The sequence below is a fragment of the Ochotona curzoniae genome, unplaced genomic scaffold (genome assembly GCF_017591425.1).
Source record: "Ochotona curzoniae isolate NIBS_2020 unplaced genomic scaffold, NIBS_Ocur_1.0 contig_2723, whole genome shotgun sequence".
In the NCBI taxonomy this organism is placed as follows: Eukaryota; Metazoa; Chordata; class Mammalia; order Lagomorpha; family Ochotonidae; genus Ochotona; species Ochotona curzoniae.
In genome coordinates this window covers 4435073-4460758 of record NW_024465573.1, presented here as the reverse complement: position 1 = coordinate 4460758, position 25686 = coordinate 4435073, and the positions used below count along the sequence as shown (strand labels likewise).

General features: G+C 39.0%; 1 protein-coding gene across 3 annotated transcripts in view; it reads left to right on the top strand.

Annotated features, from left to right (window-relative positions):
- The window catches only part of LOC121154046 (tubulin-specific chaperone cofactor E-like protein), a 155606-nt gene that overhangs the window by 48827 nt on the left and 81093 nt on the right, over positions 1-25686 (top strand). The window contains exon 8 of one of the 3 annotated variants that reach the window (XM_040976806.1): positions 17764-19170. The exons of 1 other annotated variant lie outside the window; for it this stretch is intronic. In XM_040976806.1, coding sequence (XP_040832740.1) covers positions 17764-18082 — 319 coding nt within the window. In that variant the 3' untranslated portion in view covers positions 18083-19170. Of the gene's footprint in view, positions 1-17763; positions 19171-25686 lie in introns of those variants that run through there. One more of the 3 variants, XM_040976807.1, reaches the window with a different exon arrangement.

Genomic DNA, 25686 nt, shown 5'->3' with positions numbered 1-25686 from the left:
ACCTCTCCACTATAAGCCGCTTATGGTGATAATGGGAAACCAAAAAACTAAGCAGCCTATTCTGTGTTTCATATTCATTTACTTTGTGAAACAACTGAAGATGAAAAATGTGCTTTCTGATTCTTGGCCTCTGAATGCTGTAGTTGTTACCTTTCTAATCAATAGACTCTTTCTTTTCAAGCTTTCATCTGTGCTTGTCTCCCAGTGAGTTGTGTAGCAGAGGTGTGTATTTCAAAATAAGTTCAGTGTGTGCTGCAGGTGGTTGGAGAGATGTCCTGACCGGGCTGGTCCTAATTCAATTACAGGATTCTCATGCGTTACCAGGAGAACTTCTAGGAAATGACTCTAGATTCTAGTTGGATTTCAAAGGACAGTTTCATTTGTTTACTGAATACCTCCTATGAACCAAGAGGCACTGGGCCAGACGCAGGAGATAAAAAGACAATAACGCTAGTGTCTGCTCTCGAGAAGCTTGCCATTAGACTAAGCCAGAGATCAGTTTCCTCTGCTGGATCTTCCTCATGTCCCCAACCTCTGAAAATCAAGTCACCCCAGGATTTAGTCCTTGAACCTCACCCCTTCTTCTACCTCTCTTCAACATATTTTTAGCTGGTCCATGGCTTTCCATATCTTCTGTTTTCTGATGACTGCCAAATGTTTAGCTCTAGCTCTGATCTGTTCCTACATGCCAGACTAGAATTTCCAACCACCTGCTTGGCATCTCCACCTGGATCCCTAAACCTAGAATAATCTAAGAGTGAACTTGTGATTTTGACACTGTGCATGACCTGTGCCTTTCCCTCCCTCTGGCCTACACCACCGTGCCTGCTCCTCTGCAGAGTTTTGCTCCATCTTTCCATTTTCTCAGGGCAAAAACCCTAGAGTCATTTGACCTTGATTTCTTTGTTCCACACATTTAGCCCATCTGGGTTTTTTGTTTGTTTCCTCTTCCTTTCAGCTCTACATTAAAAAAATATATACTAAAGTGTCACCATCACTTACCACTCATTTTTGTTTAAGCTTTCACCATTATCTTGCACACTCTCTTTGTTTTTCTCTCTAAAGATTTGTTATTTGAAGGCTATTGCAAAAGAGAGAGAGAGAGAGAGAGAGAGAGAGAGAGAGAGAGAGAGAGAGATTTTTCCATCTGCTGACTCACTTCCGAAATGGCTAGGGCTGAGCCAGCCCAAAACCAGAGGCTAGGAGCTTCATCCAAGTCTCTCAATTGGATATGGTGACCCAAACACACTTGGGCCATCTTTAGCTGCTTTTCCTAGGACAGTAGCAGGGAGCTGAATTGGAAGTAGAGCAAGTGGGAAATAAGCTGGTGCCCATATAGGATGCCAGTATTGCAGACAGCAGCTTTTTTCTCTTAAGCCACAATGCAGGCCCCAAGCCATCATCATCTCTTACCTGTTCTTTTTCCCTTGCTCCCGCGTAGCCTGTGCTCCACAAAGCAGCCAGGTAATAAGAATGCAAATTTATACATATATAAAAAGTGAAGTGAAACACCTTCCTTGTCCTGGGACAGCCTGGGCACACTCCCAGCACAAGCCTTTGTGTCTTTCCCCCCCTCTTTTTTTTTGTGGAACAAAGAAATCAAGGTTTGGAATATGCCCAGTTACCTGCTTGATTCTCCCTTACTGCTCTTCACTCCGCCTCTCCCATCTAAAAGAGCACACTTATTCTGTCTGCTGAAATTCTCTTAACCTACTTTTACTTTTCTTGTCACTTATCAACACCTGGCCTACATTTCTTGTGCCTTTTCTGTCTCTCTGCACTGCGCATGAGCTCTGTGGAAGTTGGCACCTTTCCTGTTCTGTGCCTTTGCTATCTCCCTAGCCAGACAGTTCAGTGAAAGGATTGAATATTTGCATCTTGTTACAGGAGCACAAAAGAGAAGGAGTTAGGTCTGCTACAAGATAGTGCTTTACTAGAAAATTAATGAGTTAACCTGGTGAAGATGAAGGGAAACCGTTTCAGATAGCTGTGACTAGCATGGGACATGAATGTCTAGAGGTACGAAATGTGTCTGATACGTGCACTACTGTCCCTGCTATAAACTGCAGCAGCTTGCTGGGACTGGAGACCGGCAAGACACGGGGAGAAAGGAAGGAGCCAGGGCAGGCTTTTAGAGACCTTGTTTGACACGCTGGGGGGATAAGAGCTTCGTCCTGAGACAGAGGCAAAGCAGTGAGAGGTTTCAGGTGGGGAAGTCACAAGGGCAGATCTTGGTTTGCAGTTAGAAGAAGCTGGGAGATACACACCTAGCTAATAAAGAAGACACTGGGCAAGCAAAATATGAGTTTGGGACATCATGTGTTTTTACAGAGGTACCTGCATTAGTACTGACTGTCACTATGGAATTTGAAGTAGTTCTCTGAAAATGTGTTGGGAAGTTTTCTGGTATTTGTAGCCCAAACTTCTTTCGGAGTGTATAAATATTATTTAGACAGAAAGCTCCATTAACTAAGGCTCTGGCGCATGTTAACACGTTCATGTTTAATATTTTTGCTTTTTATGAGATGCCTAGCTAATGTTGCCTGTATTTATTAGTTTTTTCTGTATTTGTTTTCTCTCTCCATTTCCTCCAAGAGATTCAATTACCTTTAGTACCTGACTAATACACAGTCCTCCTTTGTTTACTCTTAAAGAGAAAAAAAGACAAATGATGCAACTTTTTTTTAAAAGAAACATTGCATATCCTTTGGGGCTCAGTGATTTTGTTTTGTGGTCAATGAGGGATAAAGAAACTTCTCATGTTTTAGAATGTCTCTTTTTCATCCATGAATCAGGGACACAGATCCAGGGAACTGTTCAAGAAGGAAATGCTTTGCTTTTGTCAGAGTGTGGAAGCTGGAAGCAGGTTTTCTTTTTCTTTTTAAGATTTATTTTATTTTTCACGTAAAGTCAAATATACAGAGAGGAGAGGCAGAGAGGAAGATCCTCCATCCGCTGATCCATCCCACAAGAGTCCCCAGCAGCCAGAGCTGTACCAATCTGAAGCCAGGAACCCCGAGCCTCTTCCGGGTCTCCCACATGGATGCAGGATCCCAAGGCTTTGGGCCATCATCCACTGCTTTCCCAGGCCACAAACAGGGAGCTGGATGGGAGGCAGGGTCGCTGGGATGAGATCTGGTGCCCACATGAGATCCTGGACTTTAGCCACTAGGCAACTGTGCTAGGCCCCAGGAAGCAGATTTTCTTAAAGGCTTTTCTTCCCCTTGGGTTCCTTGCTTCCTGTTTGTCCTGGAGGATCTCTACACTACAGTGTGTTCCAGGAAAATCCTTTATTTTTGATGTCAAAGATTACATTAGGAATTCCTACAATACTTATCTGACTGTCATTAGTGGTCAGTACTTTTTAACCAGTGGAGTATAAGTCTTTTCCCTGCCTAGACTAATGGCTTTTCTGAGAGCTGATTGTATCGCCGTGTCATTGTGAGAGCAGGGCAGCGGCCCGTTCTTGGACACCATCGCGATGAAGGCCAGAGAAATCCTAGTGTGTTGTGCCCCTTACTTCATAGTCCTTGCAGACAGAGGACCTGCTGTTGCGAGGGAACATTCCTAACCTGGATGCCAGTCTCCTGGGGTGCTCCATACTGCCAGGCTCCATCATCCCCTGACAAGGGCCGTGACACAGCACTCCTCACATTCAGCTCGGAATCTGATGGGACACAAAAGGAGCATTCTGTGCGGCGCACAGGCAGAGCCTCTGAAACGCTAGCTCTCCCTCTGGGTCACAGCCTTTGTCATTCCAAGGACCTCAGACTCTGACTCCTGCCGCTTTCCCAGCCCAGCAGAAGATTAGGGACCCATCTCCCTGATGCCCACCCTCTAGCAACCACTGATCTCTTTTTTTTGCTTGGGGATTTTGACTTCCAAAGTGTTGTGTAAATGGAATCATATATTATATGGTCTGTTTTTAATTGAAATCATTGAGATAATTGTAAATTTGTATATGGTTGTAAGAAATAATGTCGTGGGATCCAGTATACCCTTATGTAGTTTTCCTAAGTTGTGATTTGCTTACTTGAGAAACAGACGGAGAGAGAGAAGGGCATGACAACAGCTGGGGACCTCTGAAACTGGAAGCCAGAATTGGGAAACTTGGTGCAGGTCTTCCACCTGCTCAACTACGCAAATCGCCTGCCTCCTAGATGGCTGCCATTCAATCTACGTGAGCAGGAAGCTGGAATCTGTACCCACAGCAGAATAGGCCAGGCACTCTGGTGTGGAACAGAGTATCCTATTAGAATGTCTTAGCCATTTAGCCAAATGCACACTAGAATTGTTCAACATTTTGTAGCACTGTAGTGAAAATATCACAACCAAGATCTTTGATCTTGTTCAGATTTCTCTTATTTGCACTGTTGTGTGTTGTGTGTGTGTTTTCATTCTGGCTGTTTTATTGCATATACATGCAATAAACAAGCCGAAGTTGCTTAGCTTTCTAAAAGGCATCTGAAAGATATATGCATTGATACCAGTTTGGGTTTTTATGAATACAGTTATCTATTCCCATTCATGTACAGCTTTTTGTGTGAATATGTGTATTTGTTCCTCTAGGATAAATACACCCAGGAGTGTAAATGCTGGTCATATGGTAATTACATGTTTAGTTTTATAAGAAACTACCAAAGTTTTCCAGAACAACTGTAGCATTTTATATTCTTCCTTGCTGTGGATGTGTGATCTAGTTTCTCACATAACTGCCAACATTTGGTCTTGTCACTGTGTCTGATTGTAGTCATTGTGGCAGGTGTGTGCCATCTCATTGTGGGCTTTGCTTCCATTTCCCCAGTGACTGAGGATATGGAACATCTTTTCTTGAGCTTATTTGCCATCTGTACCAGCCTCTTTAGTGAAATGTCTGCATGTTCTTCGTCCATATTTTGATCAAATTGTTCTTTACTGCTGAATTTTGAGAGCTCTGTATACAGATACTAGCCCTTTGTTGAGAATTGGCTTTCAAACATTCTCCCTTATTCTGTGGCTTGCCTACTTTTTATGTGACCTTTTGTAAGGCAACAATTTTTAGCTTGCTGTCTACTTTATCGCTTTTTTGCTTTTATAAATTGTGACTTTAATGTCAAGAGCCTATTGCCTAGCCATAGAGATATAAGATTTTTGTTTCTTTTCTAAAAGTCTTATAGTCTTATCTTTTACATTTAAGTTCATAATTCATTTAGGGTTAATTATTTGTGAGATGTAAATTTAAGCCAAATTCCATATTTTGTTGATTTCTAGTTGTTAAGTTGTTCTTGTACTGTTAAAAATACAGTCTTTTCCCCCATTGCTTTGCTTTTTGCACATTTTTTTAAAACTGTAGTATGTTTGCATGTGTCTGTTTCTAGATTCTTTTGTTCTGTTTGACTGTATGTCACTTAGTCTCCTATATAATATTATTCTGATTACTTAAGCTGTATAGTAAGATTTAATATTGCATGGAATGATTTTTGCTAGTTTCTTATTTCATATTTTTGCTCTTTCTAGGGCTTTTCCTTTCTATAAAAAGTTTGAAGTAATCTTATGTCTGTAAGAAAGCTTGGTTAGGTTTTTGGATAGGAATTTTGTTAAACCTATAGATCAGTTCAGGGAAGATTGATATATTCACCATTGATTTAGGTCTTGTTTGATTACTGCTTTAACGTTAAAATTTTTTTCCCTACAATTCCTAAACATCTTTTGTTAGGATTATACCTATTTCAAGTCATTTGAAAATATGGATACTTTCATTTCTGTTTTCCCATCTGTGTAAGTGCTTTTTCTTACCTTTTTGTGGTGGCTAGAACTTTCAGTACTGTGTAGAATAAGAGGAGTAAGAGATACATCCTTGCTTTTTCTTCCTCCTACTCATTTCAGGGAAAAACATTGTGTCTTACGGCTTAGTGTAATTTTAGCTTCTGGTTTTCTGTAGATGGTTTTTATCAGGTTGAGGTCATCCTTTGCTATTTATACCTTGCTGAAAGTTTATGTTGTCATGAGGCATTAGATTTTTCAAGCGCTTTTCCTTGTCAATTAAAACATTGTGTTCTTTTGATTGTTCATATGGTAATTGTATTCATTGATTTTCAAATGCTGGACTAGCCTTACACAACTAGAATAAATCCCATTTGGGATATTTGCTTCTTTTTGATGTAGTGCTGGATTTACTTTGATGATATTTTGTTGGACATATTTGTACTTAAGTTCATGGGAAATATTGGTTTATAATTTGTTTCATGTGCTTTTGATACCACAAAGTAAGTTGGTATTTTTATCTTTCTGTTGTATGAAAAAGATTTTGTAAAATTGGTGTTAATTCCCTTAGTTCATGATTTTCTAAATTAAAGATGTATATAACATTTACTATCTTAAGCGTTTTAAAATATTACAGTGAAATATACATAAAATCCATCATCTTAACCATATTTTTTAAAGATATATTTATATTTGTATATTTATCTGAAAGAGACAAGGACGAATCTTCCATCTGTTGCTTCACTCCCCAAATGGCCACATCTCAGCCAGGGCTGGGTCAAACTAGATCCAGGAGCTTGGAACTCCATCTAGGTCTCCAGGTAAATGACAGAGGCCAGGTACTCGAGCCATCTTCTACTTCTTTCCTAGGGACATTAATGGATAGCAGAATCAGAAATGGAGCAGCCAAGACTTGAACTGGTGCCCATATTGGATGTTAGTGTCATAGGAGGCAGCTGCAGAGACTTAGAAGCTTGAGATACAATCCAGATAGAACTCTTATCTTATATAGATTATTTTGATTGTGAATAACTTTATGAAGGAGTTTTGTGTCTACTTCTATGAGGAATAATGGTCTGTAACTTTCTTATAATATTTTCATCTTCTTTTTTTGGATAGCAGCTTACATTGGCTTTAGAAATAAGTTTCTGAATGTTACTTCCTCTTTTCTAAAAAAGTTTGTGTGGGATTAGTACTTTTTCTTATTCTGAAATATCTTGTGGAATTTCTCAGTGAAATCATCTGTTCCAATGTAAATTTATGTACTAGCTATAACAGGAATTACCCAGTTCTTCCTAAATGAGTCTTAGTATTTTGCATCTTTGAAAGAACTTATTCATTTAATCTTAGATTTTGATCTAATGGGCATAAAGTTGTTCATATTACTAACTTACTAGAAGCTCAGCCTGGAATGTGTATAAAGTTTGTGATGGTAGCTACCTTCCTTTTTTGTTTCTGTGATGTGTTCTTTCCTTAATCAGTCTGGAAATAGAAATTTGTCAAATTTGCTAATCTTTTTAAAGAATTAACTTCAGGCCTTGTTGATATTTTCTCTTTTTGTAAGATTTATATAGTTTAGTTGATTTATGCTCATTTTTATGAATTTTTTCGGGTTTTAGGTTCAATTTTCTCATTCTTTTTTAGTTTGTTAAGCTTGCATTATTTGAGATCATTCTTGTTTTCTGCCATAAGCATTTAATTCTATAAATTTCCCTTCGAGTACTACTTTAGCTCTATCCAAACTTTCCAATATCCTCAATTTTCTTTGAGTTCAGAAATTTTCTGAATTTTCTGTAACTTCCTCTTTTATTTATGAATTATTTACAAGTATATTTATTTTCCAAATAGTTGATCACTTTCTGGTTATCTCTGTTAGTGATTTCTAGTTCAATTTCACATTGATTTGAGAAAATGCTCTGTATTATTTTAATTCTTTTAAACTTATTATATGTTTTGAGCCTTAGAATATCATCAGTAATCCCATGTATACTAGAAAAAAATAAATATTCTGATTTAGATGATGTGTTTCATAAATGTCAGATCAAATTGGTAGTGTTATTCAGGTATTTCAAATCTTTTCAAACAATTTTCTATTTGGTTTATCAATGACAGAGAGAAGAATACTGTTATCTCCAAGTATGATTCTGGATTAATCTATGTTTGGTTTTTGTTCTGTTAGGGTTTGCTTCATTATCTTCTCTGTGTGTGCATCTATTTTAGATACACAATTTAAATTGTTAGGTCTTCCTGTTGGAGCTCACCTCTCACTGTCTAATGGTTTTGCAGTTGCCTCTAACCGTTTCCTGGATTCCTGGCTCAGAAACATTTCTTAATAGTATATTTTGGAGAACTTTCCTTACAATAATTACAAAGATTGTGTAGATACAGGATTTGATTAAACTCCTGGCAGTTATCTTTCACACTTTTTATTTTTTAAGAGAGAAAAAGGAAGAGAGAGACTGATCTTCTATCTGGTTCACTGTCCACGTGGCTGCAATGGCTGAGGTTGATCCAGGACAAAGCCAGGAGCCAGGAAATCCACTGAAGTCTTTACATGGGTCACAGGAATCCAAGTACCTGGGCCAGCTTCTATCGCAAAGCCTCACGTTACCTAAACTTGACCCATGCTTTAAGCACTGAGTGTGGCTCAGGTTCCGCTTTTTCCCATAGAACAAATTGGATTTCCCTTGCTGTATAGGACTAAAATTTCTGCTGCTGTCTGCCCAGGATTTGAAGCCAGTGATCTTATGCTTTTAGTTCTGGTATTTATAGTTCTGTTCAGCTTATGGCCCAGATGCTGATTATTCACAGTATCTTCTAGGAATCGAGCCTTTAATATTTGTTCATTGCTACTCTGAATTGGAGCAGAAATGCACTAAAATGGAAACTTTTGGAGCCATTTTAACCAAAATCCTCCTCATATTTATAAATGTGTGTTGAATTCATGTATTTAAGTAAATAGTAGTCTATCATGTGGATAGGCTCCATTTTTTAAAAAAGATTATTTTTATTAGAAAGCCAGATTTACAGAGAGGAGAGATGGAGATCTATCTGCTGGTTCATTCTCTAAATGGCTACAACAGCCAGAGGTAATCCAATCCAAAGCCCAGGGCCAAGAGCTGCTTCGGGGTCTCCCCCGTGGGTGCAGGGTCGCAAAGCTTTGTGCGGTCCTCTACCACTTTCCCAGGCCACAGGCAGGAGCTGGATGGGAAATGTAGCAGGCAGAACACGAACAGGCACCTGTATGGAATCCGGCACATGAAAACCATTCAGTCGCTAGGCTACTGTGCCGAATCCAGTCTCCATCATTCTGACCCATTCACTAGGTGTGGTTTTGCCAACATTTGGATTTTAACAAACATAGTTCCATACCTTAGGTTTTGATTTTAAAAAATTAACTATATGAAAACTGTTCAGTTCAGTTTATGATGCTGTGCTGTGTGTGAAAGGTGAGAATAAACAATTTTAGAAGCAAAGCAAATTACAAACACTTGAGAGAAGTAAATGGGGAGCAGCTGTGACTTAAGTGACAACTCCGTGATGGTAGAGCATAAACAGAAAAGAGAACAGAGTGTAAGAGTGAACTCTTAGGATATTTATGAATCTGTTGTGGTGTAGGCACCAGAGTAAGGTGAAAATCCTCTCATCTTTCTCTGAGATAGTCTATGAACTGCTTTTTCTGTGTATTTGGGACACAGATATCCAAATATGAAATTCTTCTGCCACACACACACAATACAAATTCTGATACCAGACATAGTTTAGTTTTCTAATTTATTAAAATTATGTAAAATATATACTACTTGAATTAGGATAGTATACAAAGCTCCTCTGCAGGTAAGAATAAATTAACATTTTTGTCTTTATCCATCTCTGAGACTTATTATCAACGGTGGCAGGGACATGTAGTCATTTTCAAATAGTATGCCAAATCTTCTTCTGTAGACTAGCAACTGAATTGTGGTTGTGAAAAATGTTCCTCCATTTTGTGAAACCAGAGAGGGTAAGCAGAAAGAGACAAATCTTCCTGAATGCCACATTTCTGAGCATCATGCCACTGTCATGCATTCCAGTAGATGGATCTTCCTGGGCCAAGGGTCTTCCTGTGTAAAGGTTTGCATGTTTACACCGGCAGTAGTGTTGGTTCATATCCACTGAAGTGGCCACAGTTTCCATTTCTTCTTTTTTTAGTGCCACCTTCAACCCCTGCCTGATTACTAACTGCTCATGAATCAAAAACCCTTAGATTTGAAAGAAGCTTTTCTCTCCAAGTGAGTATTTTTATTTGAGAGGAAAAAAAGCACACACCAGTTTGCCCGTGGGTGGTGTTCTTCACAAGGTTGCAGTGAGCAATTGGTTTCCATTTATCACTCACTCCCAGTTGCCCATGTGGTTATGCTGGCCTTTATGTTGTGTAGTAAATTGTGCTTTGCCTGTGATTGGTCATTTTCTGCTGGAAGGTCGTGTTGGAATGGAAGAGAGAACTTCTGAACACAAATATAGCACATTTTACATTTTAGCATTTGATGATTGCAATACACTCTTATTGATAACATCTTCCAAAGTAAGTTTATGGCATTTTGCCCACTTCATAAATGAAGCATATAAATATCAGATACTTGCTGTTAATAGTCAGATGAAGATACTAAGAGACAAAATATAAATTAAGATCATTCATTTTGAAGAAGACTTAGTCATCAGAAACCATTTAGATCTTAAGAGTACAGCTTTAGGAAGTCATTGAACAGATGCTAGGAAAAGGTCATATAATACAAAATATGCAAGTATAGTTCAGCTTTGATGGACTTTTGAGTAGTGAACAAAATATCCAATCTGGAAAGTAGGAAGAAATTGATTCCTAAAATTGACTGGACTGGATATTTTATAAAATCATGACTTCTTGTGTTTCCTGATTTTTTTTCTGCTAAGGTGAAATAGAATAAAGGTGAAAATAAACAGATTGTCTTGCAATCATGGTTTTCACTGATGTAGATTGTTTTAGGGAACATATCCAGTGTGTGTAATGAGTCACAGCGCTAATACTTTTTCTTCACTAATATTTCTTCTATCTTGCCTCTGAAGTCTAACCACCATACACTGCTTATCTTACATGCAAATTAGCAAATAAGTGGTGACTTTAAGATTTAAAGATATTAAAAGGACATCACAGAAAATGATCATAGAGGTAGCACATAATAAGATTGGAAAGTTATGAAGGACCCAGATCTTGAAAGGCCTTTGATAGCCAATGTATTAGTTTCCTGTTACTATTATAGTAAGGTACTAAAAATCTGTCCAGAAATCTGGATACAGTTTGGCTGGGCTGTGTCCTCTACTTAGGTCTCATAAACCAGGGTGTCAAGGGGATTGTTTTCCTTATTGGAGGCTGTTGAAAAGCCTCGTTTTGCAGGCTAATTTGGGATGGTGACAGAATCCTATCCCTTGGGTCCGGCATGGTGGCCTTGCAGTTAAAGTCCTCACCTTGAACATGCTGGAATTCCAATTTGGTCACCGGTTCTAATCCTGGCAGCCCCATTTCTCATTTAGCTCCCTGCCTGTGGCCTGGGAAAGCAGTCAAGGACAGCCCAATGCCTTGGGACCCTGTACCCATGTGAGAGACCTTGAAGAAGTTCCTGGCTCCTGGCTTAGGATTGGCACAGCAACGGCCCTTGTAGTCACCTGGGGAGTGAATCATTGGATGAAAGATCTTCCTCTCTGTTTCTCCTCCTCTCTGTGAATCTGACTTTGCAATAAAAATAAATCTTTTTTTTTTTTTTAAAGAATCCTATCCCTCCTCAGACTTTCATGTACCTGTCTGTCTTCAGTAAATCCTTGGGTTTCAAGTCCTTCTCATGCATCTTCTACTAGCTGGACAAATTTCTCTACTTTTGATGCTTATGTGATTAAATTAGGCCCTCCCAGATGTGGGAGCTGAAATTCTTCATGCCTCAAACATGTTAAAAATGTAAGGGATTTGTTCTGGTGAGTATTTTGTGGTTTTAAGTAGAGTGATATAAATAAATTTGTGTTTTTTTTTTAACCAATGTTTTGGCTATAATGTAGGCAAGAATTGTCTTGAGGGTATCCTGAAAGTCATGGGTGCTGTAATGAAGAAGAGATACATTTTAGAAAGTAAATAATGTTCTTAAAAATATTTGGAAGACTTAGAAAAAGAGACATAGGCCACTTCCCTATGATTGACACCAAGATAGTACCACAGAATTGGTTTATTCAAATCCTTGCTATCTCTACCAGAATCAAGGGGGGGGGGGGGGGGGGAAATCGGCCAGCTGCTGTCCCTGGTGCTGATCACGACACTTTGACTACAATCTTGTGATCATCAAATGCTTCCAGAGAATGTGCTGCTTGAACTGCACTTTAGAAGTTGGGAAATCTCTAGCCAAACTGTTTCCTCAGCTTGTCTGATAGATTCATTGCTTTTCTCCCCAGGGCTGGCTCTGATTGACAGATGTTAAATCTCATCTTCAAGGGAGAATGGGAAATGTAGTATTCAGCATTACAGTTTTTGCAGTAGAGAAGGTCTGTCATGAAGAAACTAGAACAGATGTGAAAGGAACTTATCTAGCTCATGTGTTCACAGAAAGTGGCAGCAATACAATTTATCAATGATAGTGGCTGGTACTAGAGGAGTGGGCAACATAGATACAGATAGATTTATGAGATACTTGGGAGAATTGGTGGGATGTGCTGATCTATTGAAAGAAGTGGAGAGAAAAGATAGGAGAGAAAGGAGTCACAATGACAGTTTTTAGCTAGCTTAATTAAGTAGCTTTTGTGCTATATGAAATAGGAAGAGAAGATGTTTGGGAATGGCAGTGAATTCTCTCTGGCGTAATGATCCTAGACAACTTCAGGATCTAACACTGTCCAATTTATAGGTCTTTTATTTTGTAGATTCTTGCCAGTGAAAACAAGTAGGTTAATTTCTGTCTGTGGCTTTTAATTTTACATATAAATGAATATTTCTGTCTAAATTGAGTTGGCTATAGTGTCAAGTGAGCCTAACAATACAATTGTTAACTTTGAGTTTTGTCTTTGTATTTAAATAGATTTAGTGGTTATTACTGGTTCTTTTCGATCATTGTTGAGTAGTGTTTTTTGGGGGGTTATTTCCATGAAGGGATAGATTGATGTTCTTTTCCCCAAATTTTTTCTTTTCTCAAAATATCTGCTTGTTAAAGTCTATTTCTGAATAAAACTTGGCTGGGTATAATATTCCTAGGTCATCCTTTCTAATTTATTTGGCCAATAATAGTGCTGCGTTGTTGCTCTTTTTGTTTTGATAGCTCTGTTTATCATTGTCTCTGAGCTCTTGCTTTTAAATATTTATGTACTTATTGATTAATTTGTAGACTTGGATTATTTGGGGGCATTTCCTATCCCTTTAGTTGTATTTGCTTTTAAATGGAGTTCTGACAGTGCCTCTTCCTCGCTGATGTATTCCTTTCCTTGTTTTTTTTTTTTTTTTGCTGTGATCTATGCCAAAATACATCTTCTTGCTTCTGCTTAAAAGTAGACTCTCTCTCCAGATCATCTCTTCGCTGAATAGAGTGAGGGAACTCTCTTTGATCCTGCTACTGTGTTTTGTTCCTCCCAGATCAAACTGGAGAGCTAGAGCATTATGGGAAAACATCTCTGACATTGAGTTCAGCTCTCATGTGACCATGTGGGTTCAGCTGTCTTTCCTGAGATCTTGTTAAACCATCGCATTCTAGTTCACATATTTGAAGGCATGCATTAGGAGATGGAATAGGTGAAGGATTCCCTTAGACTTGGAATCCTTTCACCTTTTCAATTTGGATCTTGGGAAGTTTTCAAGTCCTGTTGAAATTTTGTTTGTTGTTTGTTTTAATGATTTCCTGTTTACTTTGTTTCATCATGTTTGCCTTCACTAAAATCCTGATGCTCTGGCATCAGTGATGCAGGGGGACACAGAATCTTCTTGTCCCCCAATTTTTTTTCCTCTACTTGGCTGACTCCATATCACCCCTACCCCCAGCCCACTTTTCTGTAACTGAAAGTTATTTATCAGTATGCTCATAATTTTTTGCCTCAACTTCTTTCTTGGTAATGGTTTCTTGGGTTGGACTAGGCTCCTTGCTTAGCTAATCTATATAGTACAGTTTTTTTTGTTCCTTTGAGAAGGTTATGGCAATAAAGGTATACTCTCTCTTGTTAGTTGCCACTGCTGATTTTTTTAAAACCCCTTTTAAAAATACTATTTTTGTTTGAAGTCCCAAGAGATTTTATAATCTGTCTCTGCATAGAAATACTTTTTCCAATAAGTTCCATTTATGCAGTCTGCAATCTTGTGTTTCCTAAGTGTCTGTGGGTGTTTTAATGATAGAAACTCTGGGTAGGAATTTGGTACAGAGGTAAAGGTGCCACTCCGGATGCCCACATGCAGTATGCCTGGGTGTGTGCCATGGCTCTACTTCTGGTTCCAGGCTCCTGGTGATGCACAGCCAGGGCTGCAGTAATGATGGGCCTGCTTCATATGTCCCTGTCACTCTTATGGGAGACCCTGGCTTGAATTCCAGATTCCAAGTTTCAGCCCCTCCCTGCTGCTGCAGGCATTTGTGGGGTGAACTAGTAGATGGACGACCACTTTCTCTCTCTCTCTGCTGTTCAAATAAATCAAAATAGATATATAAAACATTTTAAGTGTAGGGTCAAGAGCAGCAGGAACACAATGTTAATATTTGTGTCTGTATTTAAACCTAGAATTTACAAAGTGTATGTTCATCTATTACTTAATTTCTATGACTGTGTTAGAAAACATGAGATAAGACCCAGCTATCTTAATTTTACTAATGAGGAAAGAGAGATCCAAAAGGATTGAGTGTGTTGCCAAGTCATACAGCTAATTGAAATACAGAGTCAGCACTGTGAAGTCAGAAGCTATTTTTACCATACCCTGTTACTCCACTTAATAGAAACGATTACCTCCATTTCCAAGCACAGATGGCTTATTATGTCTTTAATGTTCCTACAAACCTTATTGTGACATTGATTTAAATGAGTGAAAGCCAAAAGTGGAGTGTGGGAGGTTAGAGAATAATCTTGTATGACTGTTGTATTCTGATACTAATTAACCTCAGTGTGTCTTAGTTATAATAACGCTAGTATTTTAATTCTCTTTGGTTTGTTTTTCCCTCTCTGATGTATAGAAAATTACTCCACTTCCTCATTAAAATTGGTCCAAAATGGGCCAATACTATAGTGTACCAGGCTAAGCCTCTGCAGTGTTATCCCGCATGGGCACCGAATCAAGTCCTGGCTGCTCTAGTTCTGATCTAGCTCCCTGCTAATGGCCTGGGAGAGCAACAAAGGATGGCCCAAGGCTTTCATCCCCTCCTGCACCCAAGTGGGAGACTTGGAGGATGCTCCTGGCTCCTGACTTCAGACTGGACCCGCTGTGGCCCTATAGTTATTTGGGAAGTGAAACAGCATATGGAAGATTCATCTCTCTCTCTTTCTCTCTGTTGCTCTTTTCTCTGTAACTCTGCTTTCAAATAAAAATAAGGGAATCATTAAAGAATTGATACAAGAACCTCCAATGCAGCAGTGGAAACAAAACATTGTTTACATTAAAAAATTGATCTGTGAGGCTCTGTTCTTATCTCTGTAATTCACTTTCCTCATTTTTTTTAAAAAAAAGAAATGTGTATTCATCTGAAGGCGTGACACACAAAGGGAGAGCCAGGAAGCAATAGAAAAAGATCTTCCATCTACTGGTTTTCTCCCCCAGTTGGAAAGCCAGGGCTGGGCCAGCTGAAAACCAGGAGCCTGGCACTGCCTTTGGATGTCCCACATGAGTGATAAGAACTCAGGCACGTAAGCCATCATTCACTGCTGTCCCGGGTGCAAATAACTGGGTCTAAAGTGGAGGAGCCAGGACTCAAACTAGTACTTTTTAAAAAAAATTATGTATTTTTATTGCAAAGTCAGATATAGAGAGAGGAGAAGAGGCAGAGAGGAAGATCTTCCGTCCAATGATTCTCTCGCTGAGTGGCCATAAGAGCCAGAGCTGCACTGATCTGGAGCCAGGAACCGGGAGCCAGGAGCCTCTTCCGGATTTCCCACATGGGTGCAGGGTCCCAAGGCTTTGGACTGTTTTCAGCTGGTTTCCCGGCCCACAAGCAGGGAGCTGGATGGAAAGAGGGACTGCCAGGATTAGAACCAGTGCTCATATGGGATCCAGGCATGTCCAAGGTGAGGATTGTAGCCACTAGGCCACCACACTGGACCCAAACCAGCACTCTGTTATCAGATGCCGGCATCATAGGCTTGGGCTTAACCCACTGGTCCTCAACACCAGCACCATTATCTTTCCTCTTGATGTATTTTACTGTTTCTTCCTTCCACAATAAAGGAACATATATTTCCTATATGTCCCCCTTTTTCCCCTCAAAGAGATATCGTTGACACTTTCATAATAAATTTTTGGTTGGAATATTCAGATGATGTTTCACAGAAGGAGTAAGATGGAGTTGTTAGCCAACCAAGATTGGCATTCTTTTGTTCCTAAGTCATGGATTTTCCAGGTCTCAGGATCTGCTAGTCTGTTATCTTTCCATCTGTTACCAAGGAATGTGTGCTTAGACAGTGGCCCATCTTTAAAATATATATTCTTGGGAAACACTTCAATAACAGCATGATGGACTTGTGACTGTTCATGAAGGACATCCATGGTAAAACTAGAGGGGAAATCAATGGGGGACGGGGGGAAGGACATGGACACCCCAAAGGCTATGGAACTATGTAAAAACTATTTTTTTTTAAATTTAAAGGCCATTTTTACTATTTGACAAGGAATAAATTGTAACTTTATATTGCTTTTAGATGCAATTCTGTTCAATGAAATTAGATTGTAAAGCACCTTTTTTTTAAATTTATCACATTGTATTATGTGACACAGTTGTAGGTGCTAGGATTCCCCCCCCCCTCCCCCCATGATGGGTTCCTCCACCTTGCTGCATTGCCACAGTTCAAGTTCAGTTGGGGTTTTTCATTGCAAGCTTATATCAAGCATAGGGTCCAGCATCTTATTGTTCAGATAAGTTCAACGGCTTTTTGTGGAGACCATCTCTGGTCTGAGAGTGGAGCTGGCAGAGTGTCATCCCGACCAATCAAAAGCCCCAACCTAACATCAGCAATTATCCACAACATTATGGAATTTGTGGACATAGTATTGAGTAACACTTGTGTTGAAAACAAAGTAAAATAAAACTTTAAAAAATTACATTTTACAGGTACTATTTTTCATATTGACATCATTTTATCTTAGATTCTTAAATTAAGGCAAACATGTGGTATCTAACCTTTTGGGATTGAAAACTATTTTTAAATGTAAATATATATGTATGTATACTACTTATCTATTTATCTGAAAGACAGGGAGAGAGGTAGTGATCTACTATCCATTGGTTCACTGCCCAAATGGCTGTAACAGCTAGGGCTGGGCCAGGTCAAAGTCAGAAGCCAGGTCTTACTTAGGTCTCACATCCTCCAATGCTTTTCCAAAACTATTAGTAGGGAACTAGGTTGGAAGCAGAACAGCCTGGGCCTGACCCATGGGATACCAGCATCACAGACGGCAGCTTCACCTACTATGCGCACAGTGCCAACCCCAATATCTGCACTTGTTGATGACATCCAAGAAAGTTGTGTAGATTAGACTTTTTGTCTTTGTAGTGTGTACTTGTCTAGTTTCTAACCTGTTATGTGATGATTAACAGCACGCGTGGTGCGCTGTCTTCAGGAGAAACACCATAGCCACGAGGATGTAGCTTTACTATGACCTCAACAGGGCAAGCACAGCAATTCCCAGCATCCACAGCAGTTATCCAACACATATGTACAGAGACAGAAGGGATAATGTTAGATAGAATAAGGTTTGGAAGGATGTTGAGAACAGTGTAGTTTACAGTTTGGAAGAAAGAAAACCTTCACTCCTGCTAGTGGTTTATGTTGACACTGTTGTTTTTATCCTTCCAGGTATCATGAACTAATCACAAAGTATGGGAAGTTGGAGCCTTTGGCAGAAGTGGACCTAAGACCCCAGAGCAGTGCAAAAGTGGAAGTCCACTTTAATGATCAGGTGGAAGAGATGAGTATCCGTCTGGACCAAACAGTTGCAGAACTCAAGAAACAATTAAAAACTCTAGTGCAATTACCTACGAGCAACATGCTTCTCTACTACTTTGACCATGAAGCGCCCTTTGGCCCAGAGGAAATGAAGTACAGCTCTCGGGCCCTGCATTCCTTCGGCATTAGGGATGGAGATAAGATTTATGTGGAATCCAAAACAAAATAACCTCTATCGGCCTTGTAAAAAACCCGCACATGAGGACTTGTTGCAGGGCATTTTTTTCCAATGTGGTTTTCTTTAGAAGATTGCCTTTGTTTCATTTTGTTTAGGTTTGGGAGGGGTTTTCTATGTTTCCTGACCCCAGCCCCACCCCGAGAACGGGAAGGGGGTCGTGATTGGTGTTTTCTACCACAGGTTTCTTCAGCTCAGCCAGCAGAATTGGCTGCATCTCCAGTCGACTGACGTGCCCTCTCATGAAGGATGACAGAGTGCTTACTGTGCTCCCGGAGTGGGGGTGGTATCTGCCTCCTGGCCGGGAGGACCAGGACGCATACTTGTGGGATGCCTTGAGGTGTATGCCGGTCCCTCACGCAGGAGTTGTGGGGTGTTCACTCCAGGATACGGGAACCTGCACAGGAAGGGCCTGCAATCCTCTCTCCTGTGGGTTGCTTTGCCCTCTGCCACCCCTTCCCGTTTGGGTTCAGTTTTGTATTTTGAATGGCATCATCCCATGTTTATCTATAGTTTCATTCTGCTCATCATTAACGTTCCTATTTTTCAACTTGGTGACTCCCCTCCTCCCTTCATTTCTTCCTTTTAAAATGATTTAAAATGTTTTAACCTGACTTTTCAACCTGACTCTGATCTCAGGTACTGGATGTTGAAATGGAGTAGTTAGAGAGTTTAAACTCCAGGAAATTCAGTTGTTCTGGAGGTCCAAGCAGAGTGTTCTGATCTCTGCGTGTGTTACTGTTTCACTTTAATGTCCTTCATATATTATATCAGCCATTGCTTCCATAACATGAAGGATGTCCGATTCCAGAGTTCTTTCATTTTTGCTTATTGAATGTACTTTCTTGGATCTTTCATTACTTTGGACCACTGGAACTAGAGGCCTGGCTTCATGAATGAATCCAATACAGTAGAATATACACATGCCAGGAGAGTTGAGAATCAGCTAATAAGTCATCCTTGGTGTGTATAAGGGAATAAAGAGGGGAGTTATGAGAGACCGAGCCTTTCAACTTCTCTGCCTGTGTTGTCCATTTGGAGCCCTTGCTTTTGCACTTTGCATTAAACGTGAAGAATTTTAATCAAAGGAGCTTTGATTCCCAGTTCTTTCCTGGGACTTTGTGGTGTCATAATTGAGCACTTCCTTTGGTTCTACATTTCCACTTAGTTCCCCCTTTAGAAGAACAATTCTGCCTAATCCATAAGTAAAGATTTGAGTATCAAAACTTTAGAATTGCCTCGAAGTTCTGTTTTTTTGCAGAAGCAAATTTCAAGCAATTTTTAAAAGAGCCAGTTCCTCACCTGTTTGGAAATCCCTTTGTTCTGTTCCTTTGTTAACCAAATATAATAACTTCCTTTAGTGTCTTGTTCCACCGTGTTTATAGGTGGGGCTCTTGAGAAATCCTTAGAGTAACTGGGGAAGAAGTTATGCAGGTTAAGTATTTTAGAAAGGATGCAGTCATTTTCTGATTGCATTTGACCTTTAGTTACATGATTCCATCCCTCCTGCAAATTTGATTTCTTACGATATTTCTAGATAACTCTTGTAATTTCTTCATGTTTGGGGGGTTGTGTTTATTATTGCTACTTTTTAAATGTTCCTATGCCATTTGGCAGATGTTTATTCTCTTAATGCACTTCAGATTCAGTGTCTATAAAGCCTTTGACCGAGGGCCAGTGAGTCAAATTTACATTCACTGTAACGTTAAAGGTGGAAACCAAAGGGTCTGAGAAAGGTGATGAATGAGCCCTGCTCTCCTTCTGCTACAGACTTTGTCAGAGTCCTAGGAGCAGTGGAGATCCAGGCTGGGTAGACAAGAGTAGTTGTCTCCTGGCAAATTTTCAGAAACAGGAAAACTGTGTAGCAACAACGTCAGGAAAATGAAAACTGGGTGCTTTGTGTATGTGCACATGAGTGCAAGTGAGATTGAGGGAGGAACGGTGTCATTGAGCCTGATGATTTGGTCAACCTGGGAAACAGATACACGCTTATTTTTTGAAGTCGTGTGATTCCTGACTGTCGTACAGCAAAAGGCAGAGTGAACACTTATGTTATCATAGGTGGAATGGTCACAACAAGATATTTTATATATTTTATGAGATGCTTTTTTACTATTAGAGACCTGTTTCTTCTGTTCTTACAGAGCACAGCGTTTATCAACTGCAGGCATCATTCCTTTTATTATACAGTTGCATGTGAAAGGTACTTCTCATTTAATTCAGCAGACATGGATATTTTTAGGGCATTGTAATGGATAGTTTTAATAATTGCTGAATAATTTTTGATTAAGAAAAAATTCTAATACAATTACTGGTCTTTTAGAGTAAATGAACAGAGGTAAATAAGAAAAGCTATTTGAGCATGTATACTTAGAGATTCATTTAGGTGGCTAAGTAAAGATGCTGCTCTTGGAATAAAATTGGTGCTGTGTAGACACTGTAACCAAAATTATTTTTATAACAGGCCTAGAAGGACAAAAGAGACCAAGGACCTCTGAGTCTATAAGTTATGCATATTTCATTGTCTGTAGCTTATCTGCGTTTTAATATTGACTCTGTCCAGTTTAGTAAGAGCATATATTAACATTTGTGAGACAAAATGCTGTCATTGCCAGTATTACAGATTGTGTTGCTACAGGCACAGTGTATATAGAACATATGTTTTCTAAAGTTTTTTTTTTCAGTTATGAAAAGGGAAAGAAGTAATAAAAGAAAGCCAAATGAAAACCAAGGGATCTTTTCTACATCGCTACAGAAGCCACAGTGGACATGTGTTTGAATTCACATTGTTGAGATAATCCAGATAGCTTTGAAGGAAAAAAAAAGTCTAGAGTCATGTGTCTTCATTATTAAAAGTTTATGTTGTTCCTGCAGCTCACCACCACCATTGCCATTGTATACAAGAAAGCAGCGACTATTATAAGTCCCTTAATTTTAAAGACCTTTTTGGTGACAAACCCGAAATAGAAGTTGAGCTATGTATAACAGGGCTGAAAACTATGTTGCAATGTTTTTTTTTAACAGTTCTTTTTGTGTAAAAAGAGACAGGAAGGAAAAGGAGAAGGGGGAAGGAAAAAGGGGAGGAAAGAAGGGGGAAAAAGTAACTTCTAACCAGATATTCAGCTGTGTTGGCAAATCTGCAGCATTAAGACCAGAGAACACTTGTTGCACGAAGTGCTACTCGCCGTGGGAGGCATGCCGCTGACAGCTGTTACTAACGCACAGGCGAGCGTGCTGTGCTGCATGGGAGATGCTGGGCTCCAGGGCATGGAAAACATGAATACAGAATAGTAGATTGTTCTCAGCAATGTCATTCCTGTTTATGAATTTAACTTTTCATTACGTGCTAGATTGAAAATACAAACTGATTTCAAGCACACCCTGAACCTATCTGTTACCAATATGTGTTGTGAACACTACTGTTTTTTCATAGGTGCTTCCTTCAAATCTGTGTCCACGTAGTGATGGAGAGGGACCGGACTCTCTCAGGCTCTTTACTTGCCAGTTGTCTCCTGCAGTTAATGGAAATATATATTTTGTTTTAGAATATAATTTAAACATGAAGGTCTATTCTTTGCACTTTTATTAACATATATAGAGAGATAATCTTTAAAAAATTAAAAATCCAAGTCCATTTTCTTTTGTGTTCTGATTTTTTTTTTTCCTGGAGTGTGGGGGTTTATTTTAACATAAAGATGGATACCAGCTTTGTTGAGTTCTCCGGAGGATTGTCCTGCATTAGACAGAGTCTGACCATGCAACCAAACAATTAGAATTTTGCAAAAATTGAAACAAAGCTTGATAGGAACTGTAATATTAATGGCTAAGTTAGCAAAATTTTATACTGCATCTACTTCTGTTCTTTAAGGAGGACTATCTGAAGATAGTTGACATCAGTTTTTCTAAAATCGAGAAATCTCATTTTGGTGAAATAAAAATTTTCCAGTCCTTGTCCAAGAACTACTATTTTCCTTTTAGAAATAAATTTCTAGTAGTACTAATTTCTAGTAGTAGTAAAATTCTGGACTTTGAACCTTATTATGTCAGTGACTTCTTGGTAAGCTGTCATGAGTTAATCTTGTACCAAGAATTAAGGTCCAGTAACTACTAATTTCAATACTTGAAGACAGTGCCCATTAATTGAATGCTTTAGAAATGCACAAGAATCATGATTTGCTTATATTTGAAATCATTTCTATTCAAATTTCAAAGAATTGCCATTTTAACTTCTCTTCTAGTTTGCACATAATTACTGTTTATGAGCATTTCTGAGCACTTGGAAATAGCAAGCTATCCAGACACCTAATACCAAAGGACTGAACATTGTTAAGACTTCTCCAGCTTTCAGAACAGCATTCGAAACAAGAAGACTGGCCTTTGTAGTCCCATTTCTTTTCTTGACTCTTCTCTGGAAAGGAAGTTCTCACTTGGCCTTCCAAACAACCTTAAGAAATCAGCACTGTTATCCTGCTTTCTTACTAATGAGGAAACTGACGCACAGAAAGAGAAGTAACTTAATGACCAGTCCCACAGTTGGCAAATAACCAGGATCCAGACCCAAGCAACTTGGCTGCCAAGTATGCGCACCTGACAGCTCTTGCTACTAATACTGTCCTCCAGTCCTGCTCCACAACACACGTTTACTGTTAGTCTCACGTGTCACTAAAACACTAAAATGGGATGTTCCTCAATATCCACTTGCTGAATGTAATTGCTCTGTAACAGGATCACCAGTGAGGGATTGCCAGATTAGATTAGAATTGTGTTGGGATGTGTCTCTTGTCCTCCCTGCACCTCTGAAATCCCATTTGAGACACTTGTGGCAGATGCCACCTACAAGAATAAGTGAGCTGTTAATAGAAACAAGAGGACTGATCACCTAGATTTTAAACCTAAGACACTCTAGGGTTGTAAAGCACGGTTTCCTCAGACAACCAAAAGCAAGAGACCTCACTTCCCGCTAAGACTCTTCTCAGGGTGGCCCAGGGAACTTAAACGTTGTGTTTGTAAAGGAGAAAGGTGAGAGAGGGAAAAACATTTATAGTGCAGTGGAGTCTTTATCAAAGGTTTGGGGATGGGGAAGTGTGATGCTGTCATTGCTCCATAAGATTCAAGAGAATGGGGCCAGCTTTATAGCTCAACTAGCTCATCCTCCAGCTGCAAGTGCCAACATTCCATGGACACTGGTTCGTGTCCTAACTGCTCCACTTCTCATCTAGCTTCCTAATTATGGCCTGGGAAAGCTGTGGAGAATGGCCCAAGGACATGGGATCATACATCCATATAGGAAATCTGGAAGAAGCTCCTGACTGCTGGCTCCTGGCTTCAGTTTGCCTCAGCTATGGCTATTGCAACCATTTGAACACTGAAACAGTGAATGGAATATCTTTCTGGCCTCTCTGTATATCTGCTTTTCCAATAAACAAATAAATCTTTAAAAAAAATTCAAGGGGAGGCTTTATGAAGCATATAAATACTGCCTACTAGATAGAGGAGACAAGCTATCTATTATGATCTGCAAGATCCAGCACTAACAAAAAATTACAATGCAATTTCAGTTTGTCAAGTCCTCCACACTTTTCATCCTTGAATGCCTTTAATGGTTCTAAGTTACACAATTAAGGTGTTAAATAAATAATACAAATGGGAAGGCAGACATAAATAAATCAGACTGAAAAAGAAAAATACAGTTTGAAATTCAAGATTCCTTCGAGAGCAGGTATAAGCTTTACTCCACTGTGAGGAAATGCAGCTAGGACAACATGAACTGTCTTGGTTATGTAAAAATTTCACTTGCTGTGAATTCTATTTGTTAAAAAGTCTTTTAAAAAACATTTTAATTTAACTATGAATGGGTAACATTAGCAAGTTCAAAAATTAAGCAATAAACTGAAGAAGATGACATCAGACAGACCCATTCTAATGCCATACTTCATCTTTTATTAGTTTCTTGTGTGTCCTTTCAAGATTTGCACAAACAATAGCAAATGAAAAATACATATAGTTTGTTCCATTTTTATACAAAAAACTAGACTAATATACACTATCATACCCTTGGGTTTTTTTTTCACTTAATTGTATCTTGATATTCTATAAACAGAGAATTTCCTCACCCTTTTATAATATAAATAATAATTTTATAGATGTGATATAATCCATCCAACCAGTAATCCATTGACATTTCAGTTGTTCTCTTCTTTCTCAGTCTCTCTTTATCTTCTACTGTTTTCAGTTTGCTGCTATAAACAGCCTACATTTTTTTCACATTTTAGAATCACCTGGAGGACACTTTCCCAGAAGTGAGACTGCGGCGTCAAAAGGTCAAAGTGTTTCTAACTTTACTAGATACTGCTAAATCATTCTCCGTTGAGGTTACAGAACACAGGTGGTCTTGCCTGTTTATTAATTGCCAATTGCTTCCAAAACCAAAGGAGACTTTCCTGATCCTGGGTTAGATTATGAATCCTGGTTACTGTAAGCAAGCTAATAATCTTCCTCATCAGGCATGCAAATCTAGGCACTTCCTGAATTCAGCATCTTATGGATAGGGTGAGACACCTGTATCATTTGTCCTATGAACCATCTTTCCTCTGGAACCTGTAACTTATGATCACTGGTGAGATTTCCCCTCTCCAGCACAAGGTATAGGACTATCATTTATCCTTAACAACGTGTAAACACTTGTTTCAGCCAAGCGCTCTTGAAAAGTGATGGATTAATTGTCCTGAAATCCTGTGCTTATTGTCTAGAGTAAGCTTCAATCAGAGCTCATTCTTGCCTACCGGTGAATTTTTTTTCCTACAGGAACTGTGTGATGCTCCTTGGTGGATCAGGAATATGGTATGTCAACCTCCCCCCCCCCTTCCATCCTCAACTTGATAATATACTAGCAAGGATTTTAGAATAAGGCCAGATATCAGAGTTTTGGCTGTCAGTCTGTTTAGAATTAGTTGTTGCAAACTCCTTGGCTAGAGATACTTCAGAAAACATCTTTGAGTCCTAGTTTAAATTTCAGAGATGAACGTCTTTTATTAAGCTCTTAGAGATGGAAAATACTGCCAGCTAGTGAATAAATAATAATAAATGTCACTCAGTGTGCTTTTCAAAGAGCCAATGTCATATTCCTTATAATTAAACCATATTTATTAGTTTTAGCTCAAACCAAGAATCTAGAATGAATAAGGCCAGTACAAAAACGTCTTGCAAGCAAATAGCATTAATTCTTTAAAGGCATGGATTATGCAACATTTACTCTAAAATTTAAGCTCCTGATGCTTACAGTTTACGGTTGAATGAGTATCACTAGGATACTAATAAATATAAAAAATTTTAAATATTACATCAGGGTTTTTCAAATCTATTTCAATAATGAAAAATTAATACACTGCATGAGCATTTCATTTGGGGAAAGCTAGCCCAAATGTATCGGAAAGAAGATTATAAGCCAAGAAGAGAAACAAACTTCAGATTGGAGGCTCTTTAGCACCTTTCTATTATGCATGTTTGAAAGAATTAAAGGATGTAGTTATAATTTCCTCATCACTTTATCCATCTCAGAGATTGTCAGGGGGAATGTAAGTGTAGCCTTACATATAATT